This window comes from Eschrichtius robustus, chromosome X (assembly GCF_028021215.1).
Source record: "Eschrichtius robustus isolate mEscRob2 chromosome X, mEscRob2.pri, whole genome shotgun sequence".
Taxonomy (NCBI): Eukaryota; Metazoa; Chordata; class Mammalia; order Artiodactyla; family Eschrichtiidae; genus Eschrichtius; species Eschrichtius robustus.
Window position 1 is genome coordinate 39,482,513 of NC_090845.1, and position 26,365 is coordinate 39,508,877.

Sequence of the window (26,365 nt, forward strand, 5' to 3'; positions counted from 1 at the left end):
TAGAATTGATCAGAAGGTTCTAGTTTAAAAATGAAAGGCAGGGGGGAAAAAAAACCCAGGCTTTGTTCCTGTACTTATCATTGTCTCCTCACAACTGGGCTCTAAGCAGAAGGAGCCAGGCTCCTGCAGTTGTGATGTTCAATTTTTCTTACTTTGCAAATGCACACATGGCGGGTCATGGTCACATACTCTTTTCCTGGGCCAGTGCAGTTGAAATTAAGTTTCTGTTTAAGTTAGGGGTTCTTAACTTGGTGTTGTTGCCCTTTCCTGGTTCAAATCATGCTTTGGAGGATCTGTGACCCCCCGAAATGGCAGAGATAACAAGTGTGAAAAACTCTAGTTTCTAAAAACTCTAAAGCATGCTACAAAGGTTAAGTCTATTATTATCAAATTTAGTCAAGATTTAGGAACAGCCTATTTGTGCATCTAGGTGTGAACATTGGAATAGTAGGTAAGTTTAAGTTAGGTAATATGGACCTAGCTTATACCTAACAGCATGACTACTTTGGATACTTAGCACTAGGACAGCCACTTCTATCCTTAGCCTGAAGAAAATTCTAAAAAAAAAAATTCTTATCTCAAAGTTTTATTTAAAAAGAAAAAACCTCAATGAATGAGCATTTTTAAATCCGAATACTCAATTATTTAACCCAAATATACATACATATTAGAATCTCTGTGGGGGCAGGGTAGAATTTTTTTCCCCCAAATATAACATATTTAAACTGATCTTTCTCCACCCTCCCAGTCATGACCCTTGGGAGGCTGTGCATGTGAATAGTGTGCAAGCAGACTACAGAACCAAAATCCACCCATATACATTCTAGAGAGCTGCTGACTAAACTTTAATCAAAAAGCTTCATTTCATGAAGCATCATGGTGGCCTATGCTTTCAGAGAACTCATCAATATCTATGTTTGTCTCCATCCCTAAGGATCAGGAATGATGATAACTCCGTGGAAAGAAAAGAGCTGGCCAGCAATCCTCTCACTTCCTTTGGAAGGAGGTATTTTGGGGGTGGAAGAAAAGAAGGGAGGTGACTCAGTCTACTCTCTTTGGCAACTCTGGGTAAAAAGACTACACTTAAAAAAGCTCTTTGCTAGGCTGAAGAAAGCTTATCTCTGGAATTCCCTTAACAGAATGTTCTTGGCTAAGGACTACCTATGATAAACAGAACCCAGGATCTCTGAGGCATGAATGGCTTCCTGGAAGATGTCATGTAAGCTATACAACTCTCCAAGATACACAATGGAGATGTTTCATAATTTAAATGCTCCCCTCTGTGTGTGGAATCTCACAAACCTCATGTAGAGACCTCATCTATTCTGGGCCAGAGGTGCATTTCTGATGCAGGAAGGAATGAAGTGAGGAGCTGCCCTTAAAAGGCCCAGATCTCTGTCTGCTTCAGCTGAGCCTTTTGATTGCTTGTATCCTTATAATTGTTTAGTAAAGCCTGGTGCTAGGGAAGAATATCTCTCTGATTTGTGAGAGTTTGATTTGATAGTCTGATCCTATATGTTAGCCTGCTCCGCAACTCACCACCTCTGAAAGAACAGAGGTAATCACTAATTGGGTTGTAAGGACTGAACGCAGTTTTCTTTCATGTCATGCTTTGCTGCTCCTCTTGACGCTCAGCCAGTTGGAGAAAAACAACATTATCAATATGATTACTTGGTGTCTCAGAGTCTTCTTGCAATTGGTCTCACTAGAATAACTAATGCAAGCTGAATTTGCCAACAACAAATCACAGAATCAGAGAGGAGGAAGGTAGAAGTCATCTGGTTGAACGCTCTAAACCAAAGGAAGGATTTACGTGCCCTTGTTACATGGTCATTGGTACTCTGCAATAGGGGACATACATAATCATACTTTCTGAGGCCACTCCCTTTTGTCATTTTTAGGAAGGGTTTTTAATAAATTGTGCCAAACCCCTCTCTATGCAGTGTCACTTACTGATCCCAATACTACTCTTTTCTGGTCCATTCTGGAAAGTTCCTTTCATAAAATCACCATTTTAATAGCAATATAGGTAGATCTTAAAATCAACAGGCTTGATTGATATACAATCATCTTGATATATATAAACATCTAACTTTTCTATAAATCTCAAGATTGGGAGAGAACTCAAGTCATTTCACTGTATGACATCACCTCTACAACACTACTATTCCCCCTATCCTAACACATAGTCCAGTGGCAGAGACAGGCTCAAAGTTAAGGAAAAGTGATAGGGATGAGTAGGGAACAGAGTAAAAGTGGTACTGGTTTAACACCAACTCTGACAGCCTATATGCCAGGTACCCCAGTGTTTTTGTGGTTCCAAAAGGAAAAGGTCATATTCCTCCATCAAGCTTCACTGTTTTATAAAATCAACATCTAGAATTTTTAGTTTTCCCTATTTGATGCTGCTGTTGAAAGATATCAATATGGGAAAATACAAAACTCAAATTCTTAAAGAAATAAATATGGACAATGATATGCAAACGTCTGAGAGTTTCATTTAGTAGGAGAAAGTGGTTTACCACTGTGCCATAAGAAAAATCAAGACAGCATTGACTACCTTTGGTATTAAAGAATGCTTTTTAATTCTGAAACACAATACAAAGTAAAAATTTTAAACTGTGATAAGAATTCAAAACAAGAGTAAAATGGGATTAAAAAAAAAAGAAAACCCTAGAATATGCTTTAGTGAACACGGCACAAAAGAAAAAAGGATATTTAGCCTCAGTTCTACCATGAATACATCGGGAGTTAAAAGAAGGAATTAAAGTTAGTATATATAAACTCTCATTTGCTTCTTCTCCCTAGCTCCAGGAGTACAAAACAGCAGCTACCTAAAACTGAGTATATTCTTTATCTTGTGTTATAGCTATGGCTGCTCCATCTCCTGAGACTGGGGACCTTGCTCCTCAGTCAGGAGAAGGCAGGGCAAAGAATTTGAAGAAAGTCAAGCCATTCTAAGCTTGAAGTCACATGAGGTAGTCTCTAAGCTGTTTTCAGCCATATCTGTCCATTGTGCCATAATTATAAAAAGAATGATAGGAGGGAGAAAGTTATAATCATTTAATGGTAACTATTTCTCAAATGGTAGAAAGTTTTAATAAATCCTAATGGGTTTGTGGGTTTGAACCCTTCAACATACTATGGTTAGTGACTGAGGAGAGATGCTGTACCCCAGGTATTAAAAAGGCAACTCATTGGAGTGGGTATTTATGATATGATTGTCACCAAAAGCAGAAAGCTGTACTGCTTCAAATCTACAAGCAAGTGGCCCAGTGCATGGTTCTTGTGATTTTTCATATTAAATCCTTATTTTGAGTCATCAGTTCTTTACAAGAACTCCTACACTTGGAACAATGGTGGCTACTTGATTGGGAGATCAAACACTGGCCTGAAGCAAATATATTCAGCAGAAAAACTGTGCTTTTATTTCTGTTCCTTCTACTGTTCTATGCTTTTTCTCAGATTAACTGGTCACCTAACAATTTGCTATCACTAAAAGGCAAACTGAAGAACTAATGAGGCACATCTGCTAAAAAGCAAAAATCAAACACACAAAAAAACCCAAGTTTAATTCTACACGGTTCCTGAGCTATCAAATTCCTCCTTGTATAAAAGTCATCAGAAATGGAAAAGATAGCAGTAGTGATGTTCAACTGTAAATCCATATAAATAGATCAATTCATTGTTCAATATTTTGCATTTCCAGTCACTGTTTGGTTCCACTAATGCACATTAAAAGAGAGATGCTCCCTGTAAGAAAGAGTGGCAATATGCTCGTCACCAGTTCAAAGAGCAGGCCACTTCATGTGATTTCCTTGTCATTTCCTTCTTTTACTTCTACCTTTACTTCTGGGAAGTTCATACAAATTACATACCTGGCCACAGCTTCACTGTATACAAAACCAGCGTCAGCTCGTTTTACGATTTCAAAACACAGATCCGCTCCATCCATACTGTAGAGAAATGTGAAAAAGAATATAAGGAAAGAGAAAATTTCAGGAAGAAAACATTGAAAGGGAATACATTGTAACTAAGTTTTTAGTTGACTTACAGCTAAAGATTATAATAAATTATTTAAATCTCCTTTCTTTTGATGAAAAATAGACATAAATTATAAAGGACATTATAACCATCTTAACATTGAAAATCTACAGGAGAAAAAAACAGGAAGAAAAAGCAAATGGTAGCATCAAATAACATAAAGTGTGGGAAACTGCCTATAAATTTTCTTTAGGTTATCACAAGAAAAAGTCTCAGAAAAGGGCAATGTTGGGGGTTGTGGCATATTTTTGAATCAAGTTCCGAAATTGTATCTAGTCACACCATGTAATATTTTAAGAATACAACAACGATTCTAAAACATTTAGCTATAGCTATCACCACTAAAAGGGAATTCAAGCTGTATACTGTGAAAGGAAAAAAAATAATTAGCTAATCCATAATTTATTTTTGTTTATACTTCCAATACCAAAGTTAACTGCTACAAACATACTCTTAACACACTGATGTGCTGGTGACGCAGGGTTACTACCTTGCCTCCAAACTTAAAATGGTTCTCTATTTCTCAACAGATCCTTAAGGCTTCTTGTTGTCTCAGCCATACCTTGCTTCTTCTACCTACCCTGTCTAATGACTTTTCAAGAATAACTCACTCTCTACGCAGATTAGTCTTACACTACTCCCTGAATATACCATTTTTTTAATTTTTCTGCCACACACTTCTGCATATATTGTTTCTCACATTCAAAACCTACCTTAATTCAAGGTTCCATTCCAATCTCACCTTCCCCAGGAAGGCCCCTCAACGATTACCAGCCACATGAAGGCCTTCTTTGGCTTAAATTCTATAACAACTCTATATAGCCCATATTATAACATTTAGCACTTACATAGAAGCATATTTATGTGTATACACGAAACTTTTGCCGGATCATTACATATATTAATGAATAGTTAGCTAACATTTTCATAATGCTCTAAGGCTCATAAAGTGTTTCCAAATCCAGTACCTCATTCATTCATTTATTTAGTAGCTCAGGCACCAAAATACCTGTTGCAGGTTTTATACTGAGGAAATAGAGACTTCCAGAAGGGAAAGCAAAGGAACTAACTATTCATTACTATTACCTATAATTAATAACTAATCCATTAATAATAATTAATAAACATTACTAACTAATATTACTATTCATCAAGTATCATGGAAAGCATTCCTTGTTATATCTCCCTTCATTCTTACCATCATTCCATGAGGTCAGCATCCTTCTCGTTCTCAAACAAGTTGTCTAAGTGAGTAGACAAGTATGTTACAGGGACAGAATTCAAATCCCTATCTATATTTAATGTTCTTTCCATTATCTACAGCTATACCTACTAGGTGTGCAAGGAACAAATGTACACATTCAAGCTCAACAGTTCAAAAATAGCGTGAAGTCCTAAAGAACAAGTTTATTTTATATTTTCAACATACTCCCACCCAAAACCTGGCAGAATACTATGCACACAGTAAATATTTAATGAATAGTTTATTTAAATCTTGGTGTGGTTTTATGTAAATGAAAATACTTTCACATTTATACAAGGCTTTACAAATTTTACCTAGTTTTCATTTCACAGCCAACGAACGTTTTCCAACGTCAAATAGGATTCTTCTCCAAAATAATTTTTATGATGGCTCAGTCTACTCTGAAGTATGGCAGTGCCCATTTTGCACAATCAGAAATAAAGCCCAGATGAACACGATCATGTATCTTTGTGACCAGCCCATATCATCTGCTGTAGTATAAGTCCTACAAGCAGAGTTCCTAGGTCAAGGGGCACAGACAATAATACTTTTGATACATACACTACTGGAAAAATTTTTACAATTTATACTGCCACTACTGGGTGTGAAAGTGTTCTTTCCTCTACCCTGCCTCTACTAGGATGACTATTCTTTTTAATCTTTGTCAGTCAGATAGGAGGAAAAAAAGTCACTCACGATTGCTTTCATTTACATTTCCTTGACTACTAGAGAGGCTGAATATTTCTCATTTCTTTGTGTTGTGGGGAGGAAAAAAAGCACTATTTTTAAAGCTGGCTGCAGTTTAAGCTGGTTGGTTGATCTGTGAAGACTAAAAACACATAGCGAGGGAATTACAGTTTTGTTTAGGCATTTTCCTTTTTAATTGCGAAATGTGAGGATAAGCACTATTCAACTTAGAGAGAAGAGTTAGGCAAAGGAGAGAGCTAAATTGATTGCATTATAAAGCAATAAGAATCCTTAGAGCTAGAGGAAGGCTTTTTTGGAGGGATCTGGAAGGGGGAAAAAAATCTTAAGGGTAGGAGAAGGTACTAAGGTGGTGAGAGGCCAACACTTAAGGAGGGAACCAGTCAGTGGGAAATAACTGGAAATTGCTTACTGCCCTGTTCTACAATCACCAGCATGAATCGACTCATTTTTCGTGGACATATCTGAAACACTAGTACTTGAAATGACAATTTCTACATTTACATATACACACACCAAGGTATTTTTAGGTTTCTACTCTTTTCCACTATTTTTGTATCTAGTCCCATACCATTTTTAATTCTGCAATAGTATATTTTAATATTTGGCAAAATAAGTCTCATTTCATTATTATTCTTTGTAAACATTTTCTTATGAGTTTTTTCTCCCAGCTGAACTTTAAAATCAGTTTCTCAAATGTTAAAAAATTTTTATATTTTGGCTGAAATAATATTATATTTATAGATTAACCAGTAGAAATTCACATTTTCCTAATATTCTCATCCTTGAACATGATATGCCTCGCCATTTCCTTTCATGTCTCTAAGTTATAGTTTTAAGGTTTTCTTCACATTAGTTCCAAATATTGATTATTGGGTTCCCCACCCCCCCCAAGGCATTTTATATTTTTAGTTGCTATTATAAATGGGATCTTTTGGCTATTATACATTTTTTTAATACAATGGTTCATAACCAGGGGTACCAAAAAAAAACACCAAACAAATAAAAACAAAAACAAAAACAAACAAAAAAAAAACACCTATGGAACTTCTAAAACATGCCGGCATGCTCTATGAGGGTTTAATCTGAAAGTAAGTCATTACTGTGAAAGTGACTTTCTATTATTAAAGCTATTTGATTAGTTAATTGCAACATTAATTGATATTAAAGTAAAAGAGGCAATCCATTAATTTTAAATTTTATGAGATACAGAAATAACTAAAAATACTGTTATTCATGCAAATTTTATTCATCACAGAAACTTAAAATATACATATTCATAATGCATACAATCCTAATATAATAACCTTGAACAAAAAGTTCAATGTCTTAATTCTTTGATAAACTTTATCTGATAATATGATTTTAAAAACAATTATGGGACTTCCCTGGTGGCGCAGTGGTTAGGAATCCGCCTGCCAATGCAGGGGACAGGGGTTCAAGCCTTGGTCCGGGAAGACCCCACATGCCGCAGAGCAACTAAGCCTGTGCGCCACAGCTACTGAATCCGTGTGCCACAACTACTGAAGCCTGCATGCCCAGAGCCTGTGCTCCACAGCAAGAGAAGCCACCGCAATGAGAAGACTGTGCACCACAACGAAGAGCAGCCCTCACTCGCTGCAACTAGAGAAAGCCCGCGCACAGCAAAGAAGACTCAACACAGCCAAAATAAATAATGAATAAATAAATAAACTTTAAAAACACCAATTATAAGGCTTCTTCTATTGTTTTTCGCTTTGGCTTCCCATCTTAGTGTGTTTCTGGAGCTGCCAAGAAGCTTCAAGAAGCATGTTCTGAATTTCCCCAGTTGGTTCCATTCTGAGGGAGTAAATGAGACAGAGAAGAAGAAAACCTGCTAAGGAAGAGTATGGGGAACGCTTCTATACTATACACAGAGAAAAACTATGGGAGGTTTACTCTGAATTGTGAAAAGTGATGGGATTATGAATGATCTTAACCTCCCCCCTTCATCTATCTGAATTTTTAAAATTTTGTAATAAACATGCATTACTTATAAAATTTTTAAAAACTGTCCATAAACAAATGCTCCAAACAAAACAGATCACAGGTCTAGAGGCACAAGGTATGGCTGGCTGTATGTTGAAGGGAATCAGAATATGCCACCCAAAATATGCCACTTTAGCACAGGATTATTTTGAACTGAAGGCAATCGAAAATCAGCAGATACAGGAAGAATGCTGTACTCTCCTCCATTCTGCCTAAAAACAGGACATAAATTTCCCTTTGTAAAGGTGACAGAAATTTCCTTTTGTAAAGGTGTTCCCCTCTCATGTACCAAGAAGAAGAAAACTACTCTTACCTGTGTAATAAACCTTGCTAAATAACTCTTATTTACCATATATTTTCTGATCACCTTCCCACAATTCACCCCCAACCCCAGATGCCCAAACTCCCCCCTTCCCTTGTCTAGTCTCTTTACTTTCACTGTTAAAATGGTATATAAGCCTCTGGGTCTCTGTGGCTTTCACTTTTTTCTATGAGCATGTCCCCCACCCCCCATGTGCAAATGAAAATCTTTTCTCCTGCTAATCTGTCATTTGCCAGTTTAATTTGCAGGCCTCAGTCATTAACCTAAAAGTATAGAGGAAAGGTTTTTTTCCCTCCTCTACAATGTATTCTGCAAAAGCAGAGAAAGAGGAGGCTTGTAGGAGACTTGTACCTGATTGTATGAAGAAGTGCTTCTCAAATTAACTGTGGTGAAGGACTAGCTTTATCCCCCCTCAGGTATATTAAGAACTAATACTTTTTACAACATACAAAATCATGTGCTACGATTTCACAGCAATGCCAAATTACTCTAACAGTTTCTAGACGTTTAGTCTCAATTTCTGTTCTCATCTCATTATAGAGGGGTAAATGGCTGGTAGATTGGAATGTGCCTGCAAACTATTCTTTGAGAAACACTGTAAAGGACAGATCAAATCTGGATTTCTCTGACCAGCATTTCCCCTGAAGGTGACAGAAACAACTAAAAAGACTGGATGAAATAAAAAAAAATTTTTTAAGCATTAAAGAATCACCAGCACTACCTAGTGAGAACAGAGAAAGGATTAGAGCTCAAAGAGGTGAGCAAGAGCTGCTTCTGCCCTGGGGATAGGGAGGGGCTATGGAAAGAAGGCAGATGTGGAGGCAGGAGGCTTCACTTTTGGGGAGCTCTAGAGAAGTGGAAGGGGGCAGTCAGATGGAGATTTACAGGGTCCAACTTCTTTTGCAGCAGGGTGATCCAAGAGGAGAGACAGAGCTATTCCTTTGGCACACCTCAGAAGAGCCCACCAAAGGCTAAGGCTCTGATAAAATACCTTATACCCCAGGCTGGAATCATAAAGACCTGTGTTTTGAAAACTGGGGTATAGAATATATTCTGGTATGTCTTACTGGTATCATAGGAAAACCCCAATGCTTACCATGGAGATAAAAGCTGAATTTAAAAACTTCAGTAAGAAACAAGAAATCATCTAAAGTGACACTACAGATTTGAAAAAGTAGCAAGAAGAAATTTCAGAATGGAAAAACATAAAATCAAAATTAAGAATTTGAGCAGATTAGATAGTCAAAGAGAAAATTAGTGAACCAGAAGACAATCAGATTGAAGCAAGGAGAGATAAAACATGGAAAATATAAGTGAGGATAAGAAACATAAAAGATTACAGTGAGAAGGTCACCATGTATTTTATTGAAGTTTAATTTAAACAGTGAAAAGAAAATGAAGCAGAAGCAATACTGAAAATATAATGGCTGATAATTACCCAGAAATGATTAAAGATACCAATCCACTGATTTGAAAAGTCCACTAAACATCAAGCAAGATATCTATAGTTAGATACATATCCGTGAAAACTGCAGGAAACCAAACGAAAAAAGAAAATCTCACAAAGAGTGAAAACAATGGACTCTTAGACTGATAGCTGATTTTTAGTAGCAACAGTGGAAGCCAGAATACAGTGGAAAGGTATCTTAAATCAAAATAACTGCCAATCTAAACTTCTCTTCTGGTGGAGGAACCAAGATGGCGGAGTAGAAGGACATGCTCTCACTCCCTCTTGTGAGAACACAAGAATCACAACTAGCTGCTGGACAATCATTGACAGGAAGACACTGGAACTCACCAAAAAGGATACCCCACATCCAAAGACAAAGGAGAAGCCACAATGAGACGGTAGGAGGGGCGCTATCACAGTAAAATCAAATCCCATAACTGCTGGGTAGACGACTCACAGACTGAAGAACACTTATACCACAGAAGTCCACCCACTGGAGTGAAGGTTCTGAGCCCCACGTCAGGGTTCCCAACCTGGTGGTCTGGCAACGGGAGGAGGAATTCCTAGAGAATCAGACTTTGAAGCCTACTGGGATTTGACTGCAGGACTTCAACAGGACTGCGGGAAACAGAGACTCCACTCTTGGAGGGCGCACACAAAGTAGTGTGCACATTGGAACCCAGGGGAAGGAGAAGTGACTCCAAGGGAGACTGAACCAGACCTACCTGCTAGTGTTGGAAGGTCTCCTGCAGAGGTGGGGGGTGGCTGTGGCTCACCTTGGGGACAAGGACACTGGCAGCAGAAGTTCTGGGAAGTACTGCTTGGTGTGAGCCCTCCCAAAGTCTGTCATTAGCCCCACCAAAGAGCCCAGGTAGGCTCCAGTGTTGGGTTGCCTCAGGCCAAACAACCAACAGGGAGGGAACCCAGCCCCACCCATCAGCAGTCAAGCGGATTAAAGTTTTACTGAGCCCTGCCCACCAGAGCAACAGTCAGCTCTACCCACCACCAGTCCCTCCCATCAGGACACTTACACAAGCCTCTCAGATAGCCTCATCCACCAGAGGGCAGACAGCAGAAGCAAGAAGAACTACAATCCTGCAGCCTGTGGAACAAAAACCACATTCACAGAAAGATAGACAAGATGAAAAGGCAGAGGGCTATGTACCAGATGAAGGAACAAGATAAAACCCCAGGAAAACAACTAAATGAAGCGGAGATAGGCAACCTTCCAGAAAAAGAATTCAGAATAATGATTGTGAAGATGATCCAGGAGCTCAGAAAAAGAATGGAGGCAAAGATCGAGAAGATGCAAGAAATGTTTAACAAAGACCTAGAAGAATTAAAGAACAAACAAACAGAGATGAACAATACAATAACTGAAATGAAAAATACACTAGAAAGAATCAATAGCAGAATAACAGGTATAAGAATGGATAAGTGACTTGGAAGACAGAATGGTGGAATTCACTGCTGCGGAACAGACTAAAGAAAAAAGAATGAAAAGAAATGAAGACAGCCTAAGAGACCTCTGGGACAACATTAAATGCAACAACATTCGCATTATAGCGGTCCCAGAAGGAGAAGAGAGAGAGAAAGGACCTGAGAAAATATTTCAAGAGATTATAGTCGAAAACTTCCCTACCATGGGAAAGGAAATAGCCACCCAAGTCCAGGAAGCGCAGCGAGTCCCATACAGGATAAACCTTAGGAGAAACACGCCTAGACACATAGTAATCAAATTGACAAAAATTAAAGACAAAGAAAAATTACTGAAAGCAGCAAGGGAAAAATGACAAATAACATACAAGGGAACTCCCATAAGGTTAACAGCTGATTTCTCAGCAGAAACTCTACAAGACAGAAGGGAGTGGCATGATATACTTAAAGTGATGAAAGGGAAGAAACTACAACCAAGATTACTCTCCCCAGAAAGGATCTGATTCAGATTCGATGGAGAAATCAAAAGCTTTACAGACAAGCAAAAGCTAAGAGAATTCAGCACCACCAAACCAGCTCTACAACAAATGCTAAAGGAACTTCTCTAAGTGGGAAACACAAGAGGACCTACAAAAACAAACCCAAAACAATTAAGAAAATGGTCATAGGAACGTACATATCGATAATTACCTTAAACGTGAATGGATTAAATGGTCCAACCAAAAGACACAGGCTTGCTGAATGGATACAAAAACAAGACCCATATATATGCTGTCTACAAGAGACCCACTTCAGACCTAGGGACACCTACAGACTGAAAGTGAGGGGATGGAAAAAGATATTCCATGCAAATGGAAATCAAAAGAAAGCTGGAGTAGCTATACTCATATCAGATAAAATAGACTTTAAAATAAAGAATGTTACAAGACACAAGGAAGGACACTACAGAATGATCAAGGGATCAATCCAAGAAGAAGATATAACAATTATAAATATATATGCACCCAACATAGGAGCACCTCAAAACATAAGGCAACTGCTAACAGCTATAAAACAGGAAATCGACAGTAACACAACAGTGGGGGACTTTAACACCTCACTTACACCAATGGACAGATCATCCAAAATGAAAATAAATAAGGAAACAGAAGCTTTAAATGACACAATAGACCAGATAGATTTAACTGATATTTATAGGACATTCTATCCAAAAACAGCAGAATACACTTTCTTCTCAAGTGCGCACGGAACATTCTCCAGGATAGATCACATCTTGGGTCACAAATCAAGCCTCAGTAAATTTAAGAAAACTGAAATCATATCAAGCATCTTTTCTGACCACAACACTATGAGAATAGAAATGAATTACAGGGAAAAAAACTGTAAAAACCACAAACACATGGAGGCTAAACAATACGTTACTAAGTAACCATGAGATCACTGAAGAAATCAAAGAGGAAATCAAAAAATACCTAGAGACAAATGACAACAAAAACACAATGATCCAAAACGTATGGGATGCAGCAAAAGCAGTTCTAAGAGGGAAGTTTGTAGCGTACAGTCCTACCACAAGAAACAAGAAAAATCTCAAACAAACAATCTAACCTTACACCTAAAGAACCAGAGAAAGAAGAACAAACAAAACCCGAAGTTAGTAGAGGAAAGAAATCATAAAGATCAGAGCAGAAATAAATGAGATAGAAACAAAGAAAACAATAGCAAAGATCAATAAAACTAAAGGCTGGTTCTTTGGGAAGATAAACAAAACTGATCAACCTTTAGCCAGACTCATCAAGAAAAAGAGGGAGAGGACTCAAGTCAATAAAATTAGAAATGAAAAAGGAGAAGTGACAACAGACACCGCAGAAATACAAAGCATCCTAAGAGACTACTACAAGCAACTCTATGCCAATAAAATGGACAACCTGGAAAAAATGGGCAAAGTCTTAGAAAGGTATAACCTTCCAAGACTGAACCAGGAAGAAATAGAAAATATGAACACACCAATCACAAGTAATGAAATTGAAACTGTGATTTAAAATCTTCCAACAAACAAAAGGCCAGGACCAGATGGCTTCACAGGGGAATTCTACCAAACATTTAGAGAAGAGCTAACACCCATCCTTCTCAAACTCTTCCAAAAAATTGCACAGGAAGGAACACTCCAAAACTCATTCTATGAGGTCACCATCACCCTGATACCAAAACCAGACAAAGATACTACAAAAAAAGAAAGTTACAGACCAATATCACTGATGAATATAGATGCAAAAAATCCTCAACAAAATACTAGCAAACAGAATCCAACAACACATTAAAAGGATAATACACTATGATCAAGTGGGAGTTATCCCAGGGATGCAAGGATTCTTCAATATAGGCAAATCAATCAATGTGTTACACCATGTTAACAAACTGAAGAATGAAAACCATATGATCATCTCAATAGATGCAGAAAAAGCTTTTGACAAAATTCAACACCGATTTATGATAAAAACTCTCCAGAAAGTGGGCATAGAGAGAACCTACCTCAACATAATAAGGGCCATATACGACAAACCCACAGCAAACATCATTCTCAATGGTGAAAAACTGAAAGCATTTCCTCTAAGATCAGGAACAAGACAAGGATGTCCACTCTCACCACTATTATTCAACATAGTTTTGGAAGTCCTAGCCACGGCAATCAGAGAAGAAAAAGAAATAAAAGGAATACAAATTGGAAAAGAAGAAGTAAAACTGTCACTGTTTGCAGATGACATGATACTACACATAGAGAATCCTAAAGATGCCACCAGAAAACTACTAGAGCTCATCAATGAATCTGGTAAAGTTGCAGGATACAAAATTAATGCACAGAAATCTCTTGCATTCTTATACACTAATGATGAAAAATCTGAAAAAGAAATTAAGGAAACACTCCCATTTACCACTGCAACAAAAAGAATAAAATACCTAGGAATAAACTGACCTAGGGAGACAAAAGACCTGTATGCAGAAAACTATAAGACACTGATGAAAGAAATGAAAGATGATACCAACACATGGAGAGATATACCATGTTCTTGGATTGGAAGAATCAATATTGTGAAAATAACTATACTACCCAAAGAAATCTACAGATTCAATGCAATCCCTATCAAATTATCAACGGCATTTTTTACGGAACTAGAACAAAAAATCTTAAAATTCGTATGGAGACACAAAAGACCCCGAATAGCCAAAGTAGCCTTGAGGGAAAAAAACGGAGCGGGAGGAATCAGACTCCCTGACTTCAGACTATACTATAAAGCAATAGTAATCAAGACAATATGGTACTGGCACAGAAACAGAAACATAGATCAATGGAACAGGATAGAAAGCCCAGAGATAAACCCACGCACCTATGGTCAACTAATCTATGACAAAGGAGGCAAGGATATACAATGGAGAAAAGATAGTCTCTTCAGTAAGTGGTGCTGGGAAAACTGGACAGCCACATGTAAAAGAATGAAATTAGAACACTCCCTAACACCATACACAAAAATAAACTCAAAATGGATTAGAGACCTAAATGTAAGACTGGACACTATAAAACTCTTAGAGGAAAACATAGGAAGAACACTCTTTGACATAAACCACAGCAAGATCTTCTTTGATCCACCTCCTAGAGGAATGGAAATAAAAACAAAACTAAACAAACGGGACCTAATGAAACTTCAAAGCTTTTGCACAGCAAAGGAAACCATAAACAAGACGAAAAGACAACCCTCAAAATGGGAGAAAATATTTGCAAACGAATCAACGGACAAAGGATTAATCTGCAAAATATATAAACAGCTCATGCAGCTCAATATTAAAGAAACAAACAACCCAATCCAAAAATGGGCAGAAGACCTAAATAGACATTTCTCCAAAGAAGACATACAGATGGCTAAGAAGCACATGAAAAGCTGCTCAACATCACTAATTATTAGAGAAATGCAAATCAAAACTACCATGAGGTATCACCTCACACCAGTTAGAATGGGCATCATCAGAAAATCTACAAACAACAAATGCTGGAGAGGGTGTGGAGAAAAGGGAACCCTCTTGCACTGTTGGTGGGAATGCAAATGGATACAGCCACTATGGAGAACAGTATGGAGGTTCCTTAAAAAACTAAAAATAGAATTACCATATGATCCAGCAATCCCAGTACTGGGCATATGCCCAGAGAAAACCATAATTCAAAAAGACACATGCACCCCAATGTTCACTGCAGCATTATTTACAATAGCCAGGTCAGGGAAGCAACCTAAATGCCCATCGACAGACGAATGGATCAAGAAGATGTGGTACATATATAAAATGGAATATTACTCAGCCATAAAAAGGAACGAAATTGGGTCATTTGTTGAGACGTGGATGGATCTAGAGACTGTCATACAGAGTGAAGTAAGTCAGAAAGAGAAAAACAAATATTGTATATTAACACACGTACGTGGAACCTAGAAAAATGGTACAGACGAACCAGTTTGCAGGGCAGAAGTTGAGACACAGATGTAGAGAACAAACGTATGGACACCAAGCGGGGAAAGCCACGGGGGGGTGGGGATGGTGGTGTGATGAATTGGGCTATTGGGATCGACATGTATACGCTGATGTGTATAAAATTGATGACTAATAAGAACCTGCTGTATAAAAAATAAATAAACTTCTCTTGTCACTAAATAAATCTAGAAAATGAAGGTGAAAAGAAAATTCTTTCAGATAAGCAAAATACCAACACAATTTGCTACCAGCATACCTATCCCTGAAGGAAATACAAAAGAATATTCTTCAGGTAGACGAAAAATGAAGTCAAATGAAAATTCAGAGATTCAGCAAGGCACGGAAAACATAAAATGTAGTAAATATGTAGGGGAATCTAAATGAACAATGACTGTATAAAACAACTATTTTCTCAGTCTCACTCTGGAGAGAGAGACCATATAAAACTGTTACTATTCAGAGACAGAGAGAGAGGTAGGTATGGGATGGGAGGGGACGGGGTTTGTGGGGGGGGAACGGGAGGGGATTGATTGATTTCTAAATACAAATACTTGACAACAATAACTTCTAAGTCGGGAGGCATACTGTAATTTCTAGGGCAACCACTAAGTTATCTAACTTTTTGATGTCAGGGCCATTTTCTACTCCTAAAGATTACTGAGAACCCCAAAGGGATTGTATTTGTGGGGATTTTATCTATCAGTATTTGCTATATTAAAAATTAAAATCCAGAAATGTGGGCTTCCCTGGTGGCACAGTGGTTAAGAATCCGCCTGCCAATGCAGGGGACATGGGTTCAAGCCCTAGTCTGGGAATATCCCACATGCTGTGGAGCAACTAAGCCTGTGCGCCACAACTACTGAACCTGCACTCTAGAGCCCGTGAGCCACAACTACTGAGCCTGCACTCTAGAGCCCGCGAGCCACAACTACTGAAGCCCGTGTACCTAGAGCCTGTGCTCCACGACAAGAGGAGCCACCACAATGAGAAGCCCTCGCACTGCAACGAAGAGTAACCCCCGCTCGCCACAACTTGAGAAAGCCCGTGTGCAGCAATGAAGACCCAATGCAGCCAAAAATAAATAAATAAAATAATTTTTAAAAAAATAAATAAATAAAATCCAGAAATGTAAAAAACATTTATTTTAAAATAATAATAATTAACCCATTACATGTTAACCAAAATAATATTTTTCATGAAAAATAACTATGTATTCTAAAACAAAATAAATTTAGTGAGAAGAGTGGTACTGTTTTACATTTTGCAAATCTCTTTCATTTCTGGTTTAATAGAAGACAGCTAGATTCTCACATCTGCTTCTACATTCAGTCTGTTACAGTGTTATTTGGTTGAAGTAAATGAAGAAGATAGGGCCTTACACAGATACATAATTGGAAGAAAAAGGCATGCTTTAGTAGCCCTTGTAGATATTTGTGAATATTCTTCTTTGATACCACACCAAGACTCAAGAATGGGTAGTTTCTTAAAGGAAATTGCAATGTAGAATCTGAAACAGTATCAATGAACTACTTGTACTCTGTTATAATATAATCCATTGTTCTCTCTTGTTCTTTGAATAGACCTTTTACCTGTGCATGACTTTGTAACATTCCACATTAGTCATTTGAAAAACACTGGTCCACTGAGTTACGCAGTTTCGAAATACACATTTTGATTACATGATATCAAAAATCACATTTATTAATATCACTGCTGATTACATTAGAAACATTCTTTAAATCCTGGGAAGCTGTTAAGCTCATGGTGGCAGATACAAGTTTTCCAAGATTCTAAGTTTCACTTGAAAATTTGAATTTCATTCACTAGTGACAACTACTGTGAGTTATTTCCCTGGAAGCAGCAGGCTCACTTCGTTCATTTTTTATTGAACGTCTGCTGCATACTCAAGTTTGAGTAACTGTGGTTTAGTCTGTTAGTCTGTTTAGTCCTTCTATTAGTCATTCTTTCAAGTAAAAATGATGTTACACACACACTCATGCAAAATACTATTTCAGCTTACAACTCAAGATATTGCACAAGTGCTGAGACCCAACAAAATTTAAAGAACTGTAAGCACTCAGAGTATCTTTCTTAATCACAGTAAAGTTAGAAATAAACAAAATAACTAGAAAATCCCCAAATACCTGGAGATTGAGAAATACATGCTAAATAACCTATGAATCAGAGGAGAAATCACATTGAAAATTAGAAAGTATTTCTAACAATGATAATAAAAACAGTACATATCAAAAGTTGTGCAGGACTGAGGCATTACATTTCAAGATTTGGGTGTTGCCATTATTAGACCCAGAAATACAGAAATGGCTGAAAGAAGCATTTGGGGCATAGGTCCAACCTTCCAGTAGGAGAAGCTAGCTAGCTCCCGCCCCCAACACACACTCCTCAGTGTTGGAGAAACTTTTCTTGCATCAGGTAATCCACTGTTGATGAAAAGAATACATCAATACAACCTTTCCAATGGACAATTTTATAATGCTTGACAAAGGTCTTAAAAATGTACATGCCCTTTGACCCAATAATTTCATTCTAAGGGAAATAATCAGAGATATTTGCCGAGTTTTAATGGCAAGGGTTTATCATGGCTATTTATAATAGGGAAAAGTTGGAAACAACCTAAATGCCCAACAATAGAAGAATGGTCAAATAAATTGTGGCAACTCCACAGAGTAGAATATTATGCTGCCATTAAAATGATGCTATAGAAGTATATTTACTGATATAGAAAGACGTTCACAATATATTAAGATATATAAACATATATATGCATATCTATGCACTGAGAAATTTTTGGATATTACAACAGGGTGTTAAAGAGTAAGTGGGTAGGACTGTGTTTAGATTTTTTGTTTTCTTTTTACTTTTAAAAAATGAACAGGCACTACCATTTTTGTCATACTAAAAACAGTTCTAAATGTTAAAAAAAATAAAATGCAAAAATACTCCTTCAGAATGCAGCTAAAACAGTATTTATAAGGCAGTTTTAATACTTTAAAAATTATTTAAATTTAACATAAATATTACAAATACTGATGTAAAATATTAGAAAATAAGAAAAGCTGAAGTCAGTGACGTTCCATCAGGAGAAATTTTTTAAGAGAACAGCAAATTAAATCCAATGAAGGTAGAAGGAAATGATAATGAGCAGAAATTAATGAAGAAAAAACAAATAAACAAATAGAGCAAAAAGCAAAGCAAAAAAATAGGTTCTTCGAAAAGATTGATAAAACTGAACTAGAAAATCCCCAATGTTTGAGAATTGAACAATATAGTTTTATTACACAGATCTCATTAGAAAATAAGGAAATATTTAAAACTGAATAATAACAAAAATAAACACATCAAAACTTGTAAAATATAGGTAAAGTAGTACTTAGAGGGAAATTTACTGCTGTAAACGCATTTATTAGAAAAGAAGGCTCAAAATTTATGATAAGCAATCATCTCCATAAGTTATATAAAATCATCAAATTAAACTCAAACAAATTAGAAGTAAAGAAGGACAGAAATTAATGAAATGGAAAACAAAAAGATATTGGAGGGATTAACAAAGCTATAAGTTGTTCCCTGCAAAATGATAAACTTTTGGCAAGGTTGATTAAAAAAAAAAAGAGAAGACATATACAGCAGCCAATATTAAGAATGAAAAAGGAGATATTTCATATCCTGCAGATATTAAAAAGATGATATCAAAACTTTATGCCACAAATTTGAAAATTTATAAAAATGGACAAATTCCCAGAAAAATAAAACTCATCAAAACACAAAAAGAATTAGAAAACCTGAATAATTCTTTACTGATTAAAGGAATTGAATCAGTAATTTAAAACCTTCTGGCATAGAAAATTCTAGGCCTAGATGGCATTTCTGACAAGTTCTACTGAAGAGATGTTCTACTGAGGAGAAATAAAATGAATAAAAAGCAGGAACAGTTTCCAATTCATTTTATGAAGCTAGCTTAACTTAGATACTAAAACCTGTTAAGGACAGCATGAGAAAATTAAAGGGCAATCTCACTAATGAACATAGATGCAAATAAGCCAAATAAAACCATACCGAGCAATATTTAAGAATTACATCAGGGTCTTCCCTGATGGCGCAGTGGTTAAGAATCCACCTGCCAAGGCAGGGGACACAGGTTCGAGTCCTGGTCTGGGAAGATCCCACATGCCGCAGAGCAACTAAGCCTGTGCGCCACAACTACTGAGCCTGCGCTCTAGAGCCCACAAGCCACAGCTACTGAGCCTGCGTGCCACAACTACTGAAGCCTGCTCACCTAGAGCCCGTGCTCCACAACGAGAAGCCACCACAATGAGAAGCCCACACGCCGCAACGAAGAGTAGACCCCGCTTGCCCCAACTAAAGAAAGCCCACGTGCAGCAACAAAGACCCAACACAGCCAAAAATTAAATAAATAAATAAATATTTTTTAAAAAAAAATAAAAATTACATCAGGACCAAGCTGGGTTTACCAGAGGGATGCAAAACTGTTTTAACATTTGGAATTCAATTACTAGGATTCTGAACATTGAGATAGATTAAAGAAGAAAAAATTATGATCATCTCAAAAATGCCAAAAACATTTAATAAAACTACGTACTTAAACCTTAAGAAATTCTTAAAGAAGAAGACAAAAATGTCCACTCCAACAATTTATATTCAACAATATTGTGGAGGCTCTAGGCAGTGCAGTAAGGGCAACATAAAGAAATGAAATGTATAAGAACTGAAAAGGAAGAAACAAACTGTCATTATTTATATATGGTATAACTATATACAGAACATTCAAAATAATCTAAGGTAAAATTAAAATTAATCAGAATTTAGCAAAATCATTATCATAAACCAAATGAAAATTTTAAAGAATTTGTTTTTAAAGAGCGTAGAAACAAATCTAATAAAAAGATGTACAGGACCTCTAGGGAGGAAAATATGATATTTTTTAGGAGAAATTAAACAACTAAAATAAATGGAGAGAAAATTATCCTGTTCACAGACTGGAAGACTCAGTATTGTAAATGGCCCATCTTTCCCAAATTAAAGCATAAATTCAATGGAATTCCAATCAAAATCCCAACAGATACTATAGAAACTGCAGAGCAGAATCTAAAATGTATATGGAATTGCAAAAGGAAAAGAAGATCTAAGATATTTTGGGAGAATAATAAGGTGGGAAGATTTGCTCTACTTGACTTCAAAATTTTGTAATATAAAGCTTAGTAATTAAAGCTGTATGCTATTGACACTAGGACAGACAAACAGGACAGTAGAACATAACAGCAAACCTAGAAACAGATGCATATATAAATATGGATGCTTGATTTATGACAAAAAGGTAACTGCAGAGTACTGGGCGAAGACAGTCTCTTCAAATAAATGTGTGCTTATGTGGACCAGGAGATGTGGACCTGAATGTCCAAAGCAGCATTGTTCACAATAATCACTAGGTGTCAACAACCCAAATGTCCATTGGTAGTAGAATAGATAAAATACTGGTATATTCACAAAATAGACTACTAAACAGCAATCAAAAGAAATTAACGGGCTTCCCTGGTGGCGCAGTGGTTGAGAATCTGCCTGCCAATGCAGGGGACGCGGGTTCGAGCCCCGGTCTGGGAGGATCCCACATGCCGCGGAGCAACTAGGCCCGTGAGCCACAATTACTGAGCCTGCGCGTCTGGAGCCTGTGCTCCGCAACAAGAGAGGCCGCGATAGTGAGAGGCCAGCGCACCGCGATGAAGAGTGGCCCCCGCTTGCCGCAACTAGAGAAAGCCCTCGCACAGAAACGAAGACCCAACACAGCCATAAATAAATAAATAAACCCAAAAGTTAAAAAAAAAAAGAAATTAACTATGCATACACAAAGGAATTTGGCTAAATCCTAAAGATAAAATACTGAGTAAAAGAAGCAGACACAGCACAACACAGTATGATTTATATATAGTTCAAAAACAGAAATAATCTTACTTTGTAATAAATAAAGCTAGCATTTACTGAGTGCTTACTATGTGAGAGGTATTTTCTAAGTGCTTTACATGCTTTAATTCATTTAATAGTTATAAGAAGTCTATGAGGTAGGTATTGTTACCACCCCTATTTTACTTATGAGAAAACTGAGAAACAGCAAACGTTAAGTAACTTGCCCAAGACATCACATAGCTAGTAAATGGCAGAGCCAGGATTCAAACTCAGGCAGTCTGACTTTAGAGTCTATGAATCATTGCCCCCCCACCACCAAATGTTCAGTTCACAAAGAGGGAAACTTCTAACTTCTGTTCAAGGCTCTGAGTCACTTAATGCAAGCTAAGAGATTACAGCTAAGAAGGTAAAATCATAGTATAAGGGAGGGCTCTGTATAACAAATGCATTTTCATGGTGTTATGGGGGCCCCATGCTCCAGAACCACCTAGGGGGAATCTTCGAAATGCAGCGCCTCCATCCCCATCTTCCCAGATGATACACGTAAATACTGTACTGTTGATATCGTTTAAATGAATTCTCTATACTTAATAAGTTTGCTGATAAATGCTTTAATCCTTGCATATACAAATCAATCTCTATTGATTAGAAAAAACCACAACTTTAATTCTGCTTTATTTTCTTCTAATTCAGGGCTTTGCTTGTGGTACTGTCTTGATGCTTCACAAATGTCCCATCATCTTTTCCCAATACTTTTACTCTCTTTATGGCCCTGCTCAGAATGTCCTCTCTCCACTTTTCCACCTCTCTCCTACACTTACTTTGATGCTCTTCATCAACTTTATACAAGCCAGCCTGCCTGTTCCAGCTCCCAAATGTTTCCTCCACGGATCCCTTAGGGCCCTAAGAATCTGTGCCTCTCTATGGTCATTTAAACCTACACTACCAGTTATTATTATTTATTTCATGGATACAGACCTGTATCATGGATACAGTCAGGTACAGACCTGACTGGTCTGTACAATTTGACTATAAATAACGTGAGGGCATAAACAGGCCTTTTATCTCAGCATAATATCCCACATATTGATGAATATTTAAATATACTTGGTGGTGAATTCATTTCTGAAAGAGAGAGAGAGAAGTCATGGACACAAGACCTTTTTTTTTTTTTTTTTTTAACCCTTCCCCCATCTAAACTACGCCATTTTGCGGAGGAGTTAGAACAGTGCATATTAGAGTTCCGATGGAAGGAAAGGGCATATCTTGGAGGGATTCAGACAGTCTTCATGGAGTAAGCAGCCTCTGAGATGGGTCTTGAAGAAAAGTAGAGGGGAAAGGGAGAAGAGGAGCCGTGAGAATAAGAGAAAGCGAGAGAACAGGGGCGTGGTGGAAACTACAAGGTAGTTTAGAGGAGAGCAGCATCTCAAGGCATTTCTTCTGACAAGCAAACAGTAAGGCCTGGAGCACTAGGAAATGAATCAACATGTTAGGTGGGTTTGGGGTAGATTGTGGAAATACTCTAGGGGTCATAATTTCAGCTAAGCTCTCCTCTCCCACATATTTTGAAAATGAGGTACAGTCATATTCTGTCAGTATGAACAGAAAAGGACCAGAGAAGGTATTTACACAGGCTTGTTAACTGTAATATGGAAGCAGACAGAAACCTTCACCTTTTCAATAGAGAAGGGGGATGTGCACTGCAACGGGAATTGCTTAATAAAGCAATTTTGATTTGTTGTCAAATACATTAAAATGACTGAGAATATCCCCGTATGCCTATGTACCAGTTGTATTTCTTTTGGTGGGAACTGTCTATTCTTGTCCTTGCCCATTTGTATATGAAGCTTAATACCTTCCCTTCCATTGGCATGAACTCTCTTTATCACTGTTCAGTAACCCATATAAAATGTAACCCTTTTATATGTCAATATTGAAGCAAATTAATTTTCTAGCTTTTTTCAATTTTAGTTAAATCTATTGATGTTTTGTGAATCGCAGTCCTTTGAAGTTATAAAAGCTCTCCAAAGATCTGTTAAATAATTTTATTTTTTTGCTAGCTTTCCTATGATTTGACTTGTTTATATAAACTCTATTCTGTCTGTGGTTTTCTGTTTTGGGGGGACTGGTTAGATCTACATTGACTTCTGAATTGCTAATTAGTTTTCTCAACACTACTTAAAAATCCTTCTTTTCCCTATTATATTTACTGTACTTTATCATATGTCCTGCTGAAAGGACTCCTTTGAAGAGGAATGCCTGGCACTGCCTGGCTGGCAAGCAGTATTTCTTGTCCTGTATCCTTCTAAGTGGATCGGACGCCAAGGGTGTCCTGTGGTATTTTGTGGGTCTGAATGTTTAGTAGTGTCTAAAAAGAAGACTACCACTGGTGGGTGCTGCAGATTAGGTAACATCTGAAGGGGATTTCTCATAGCTGCTTGAAGGAATGAATGTACCAAGAAGGTCTTCAACTGAGGATGAGTAGACACAAGGAGACAGAGCACCAAAGGAAGGAAAAGGTCATGGTCATCAAGAGGGAAGACAGAGCACATCACACAAATTGTTCTACCTCACAACTCTGCCTGGGACCAGCAGGGTACAGATTCAAAGTTGTTTTGGCTCACATGCTATCAGTGACCTCTCTTAGTTTAGGCCCACCTGGAGCATTTGTAGGGCCTGAGACAAGTGTACCAATGGAAGCCCATGGTACCATATGTCTAAATATTTAAAAGTTATACATCAAAATTACAAATTGCTAAATATGTTCTAATCTTTGATTCATAAGGACCTAGAAGGTTAGGTTCTATTAAGAATTCTTGGGTTCCTCAGATTTCCTTACCAGAACATGGCATCTTGGGATATCCGGCCCTTGGCCGGCCCTCCATTTTTACCCCACCCCCAGCTCCATGCCTAATCTTACAGCCTTCCTATGCCATGACTGATATCCCAAGGTACAAGAGGTACCGGTCCAACCACAGATTTTACAACTATGTAACAAGACCATTGACTTCCCTTCTTAGAATGGTGTCTTCTGCCACCCCCTCCTCTACTCATTCTTATTCTTTAATGCTGGGTCAATTAAGGTTCTTAGTTACAAGAAACAGAAACCAACTCTGGCTGATTTAAGCAGACAAGGAGTTTATTAATAGGACACTGGATTGCTCACAGAGTGGTAGGGAGGCCTATAAAACCAAGACTGGTGCTATGCAGTCAGAAACAAAACCATGAACTGATCTGACAAGGGCACCACTGCAGCTGTTCTACAACAGCTGCAGCAGCTTCCACCACTGTCTCTGTTAATGCTAGACGTTGGAAACCATCCAGAGTGTTACTACAACTATCCCAGTAATTGTACCTGCTATTACCTGAGAGTTCCACATGGTCCTTGTTTTTTGTCACTAGCTATTACATCATGAGTGGATGTGTCTGACTCATGAAACCCATGTCATATTCCCATATCCTAACTGCCAAGGAGAGCAAATACCTGGCATTTTTAGCTTCTATAGTAGAAGGTGGGCTTTGTCCTCCCTCAAGACTCTTAAGATGGGAGATTCTTCAAATACCGGAAGAGGTTTCAGACATTGGACAGCCAAAACCAATGAGAAGTGACCCCTACATACGGGTTATGTTCTCAAGTCTACCTTTAACTGCCTGTGGGACCTAGCTCATGCAACTTAACCGGTCTGGGTTGACAATGAGTCCTCAGTAAAATGATGGGATTTAATTTAGTAATTTCTAAAGTCTCTTAATACCCCCACGGAATTCTGATTCTTTGAAAAAGGACTGGCTTGAAAGAATTTGCCACTTCTAAAACTGAAATGTAGTATAAGATATTGTTGATCAAGTTTTAAACACTGAGTATTGTTCTAATGCCTGTCTAGTTATCAAAGGTTGATTTGTCACCATTTTCTTGACTCCTTATCAATGCTGTTTGACAATGGTGCCTCCTAGTGGATGAGGAAACTCCAGCTACAACTGATAGCAAATGATCCTAAGACAGGAGCAGCATGCCCCTCTGTGTGGTTTTCTGAAATTCCCAGAAAAGAAAGGAAGGCAGTTGTGAGCAACAAACTCTGTTCTGTTTACTAGGTAAGAACTTTACTGTTAGCCCTCAGTGTTCTCGCTAATCCTCACTACTAAATACCTACCCCCCCCAACCTCCAACATTCACATACACACACACTTTCTTCCTCTTTCAGTTAAAGCTCTGAAGGAAAAACCAAAAGAGGGGGAGGGGCCTCCAGCCAGAAATCATGATGAGTCATATCACAGAATTTTACAACTGGAAGTTTAATTGAAAGACTTGCTTTAGGTCAGTAGCTAATTCATGGCAGTTGGGACTAGAACCTCAGCTTCTTGACTCTCAGCCCCCTGTATAACCCCATCCTTCCTGCTCACCTTTTTGAAGGAGGAGATTATACTTTTCCCTTGCTCTAAACATAGACTTTTGTGGTTTGTTGAAAGGATAGTGATATTCTACTTCTTTAAGAGGCTTTTAAAAAATTACTGCAAATCCTCACAAGTGAAGAGAATCTCATCTGTGCTTTCTTTCCCGTATGACCAGGAGACAGCCAGGGTTTCATGGTGCTAGGGAGGAACTAAGTTTCCAAAGTACCCTTGTTTCTGCTCCCAGCATGAGGTCTACAGAGTTCATCTAAGACACTGGTTACTATATGGCCCCCGTTATGTTTGCACAGGGCAAAGTATC

At 37.7% G+C, this 26,365-nt stretch overlaps 1 protein-coding gene across 8 annotated transcripts in view; it reads right to left on the minus strand.

Annotated features, from left to right (window-relative positions):
- CASK (calcium/calmodulin dependent serine protein kinase) overlaps positions 1–26,365 on the minus strand; it is a 396,439-nt gene that overhangs the window by 183,686 nt on the left and 186,388 nt on the right. For all 8 annotated transcript variants that reach the window (XM_068532540.1, XM_068532538.1, XM_068532536.1 and 5 more), the window contains exon 4: positions 3,879–3,956. In XM_068532540.1, coding sequence (XP_068388641.1) covers positions 3,879–3,956 — 78 coding nt within the window. The remainder of the gene's footprint in view (positions 1–3,878; positions 3,957–26,365) is intronic.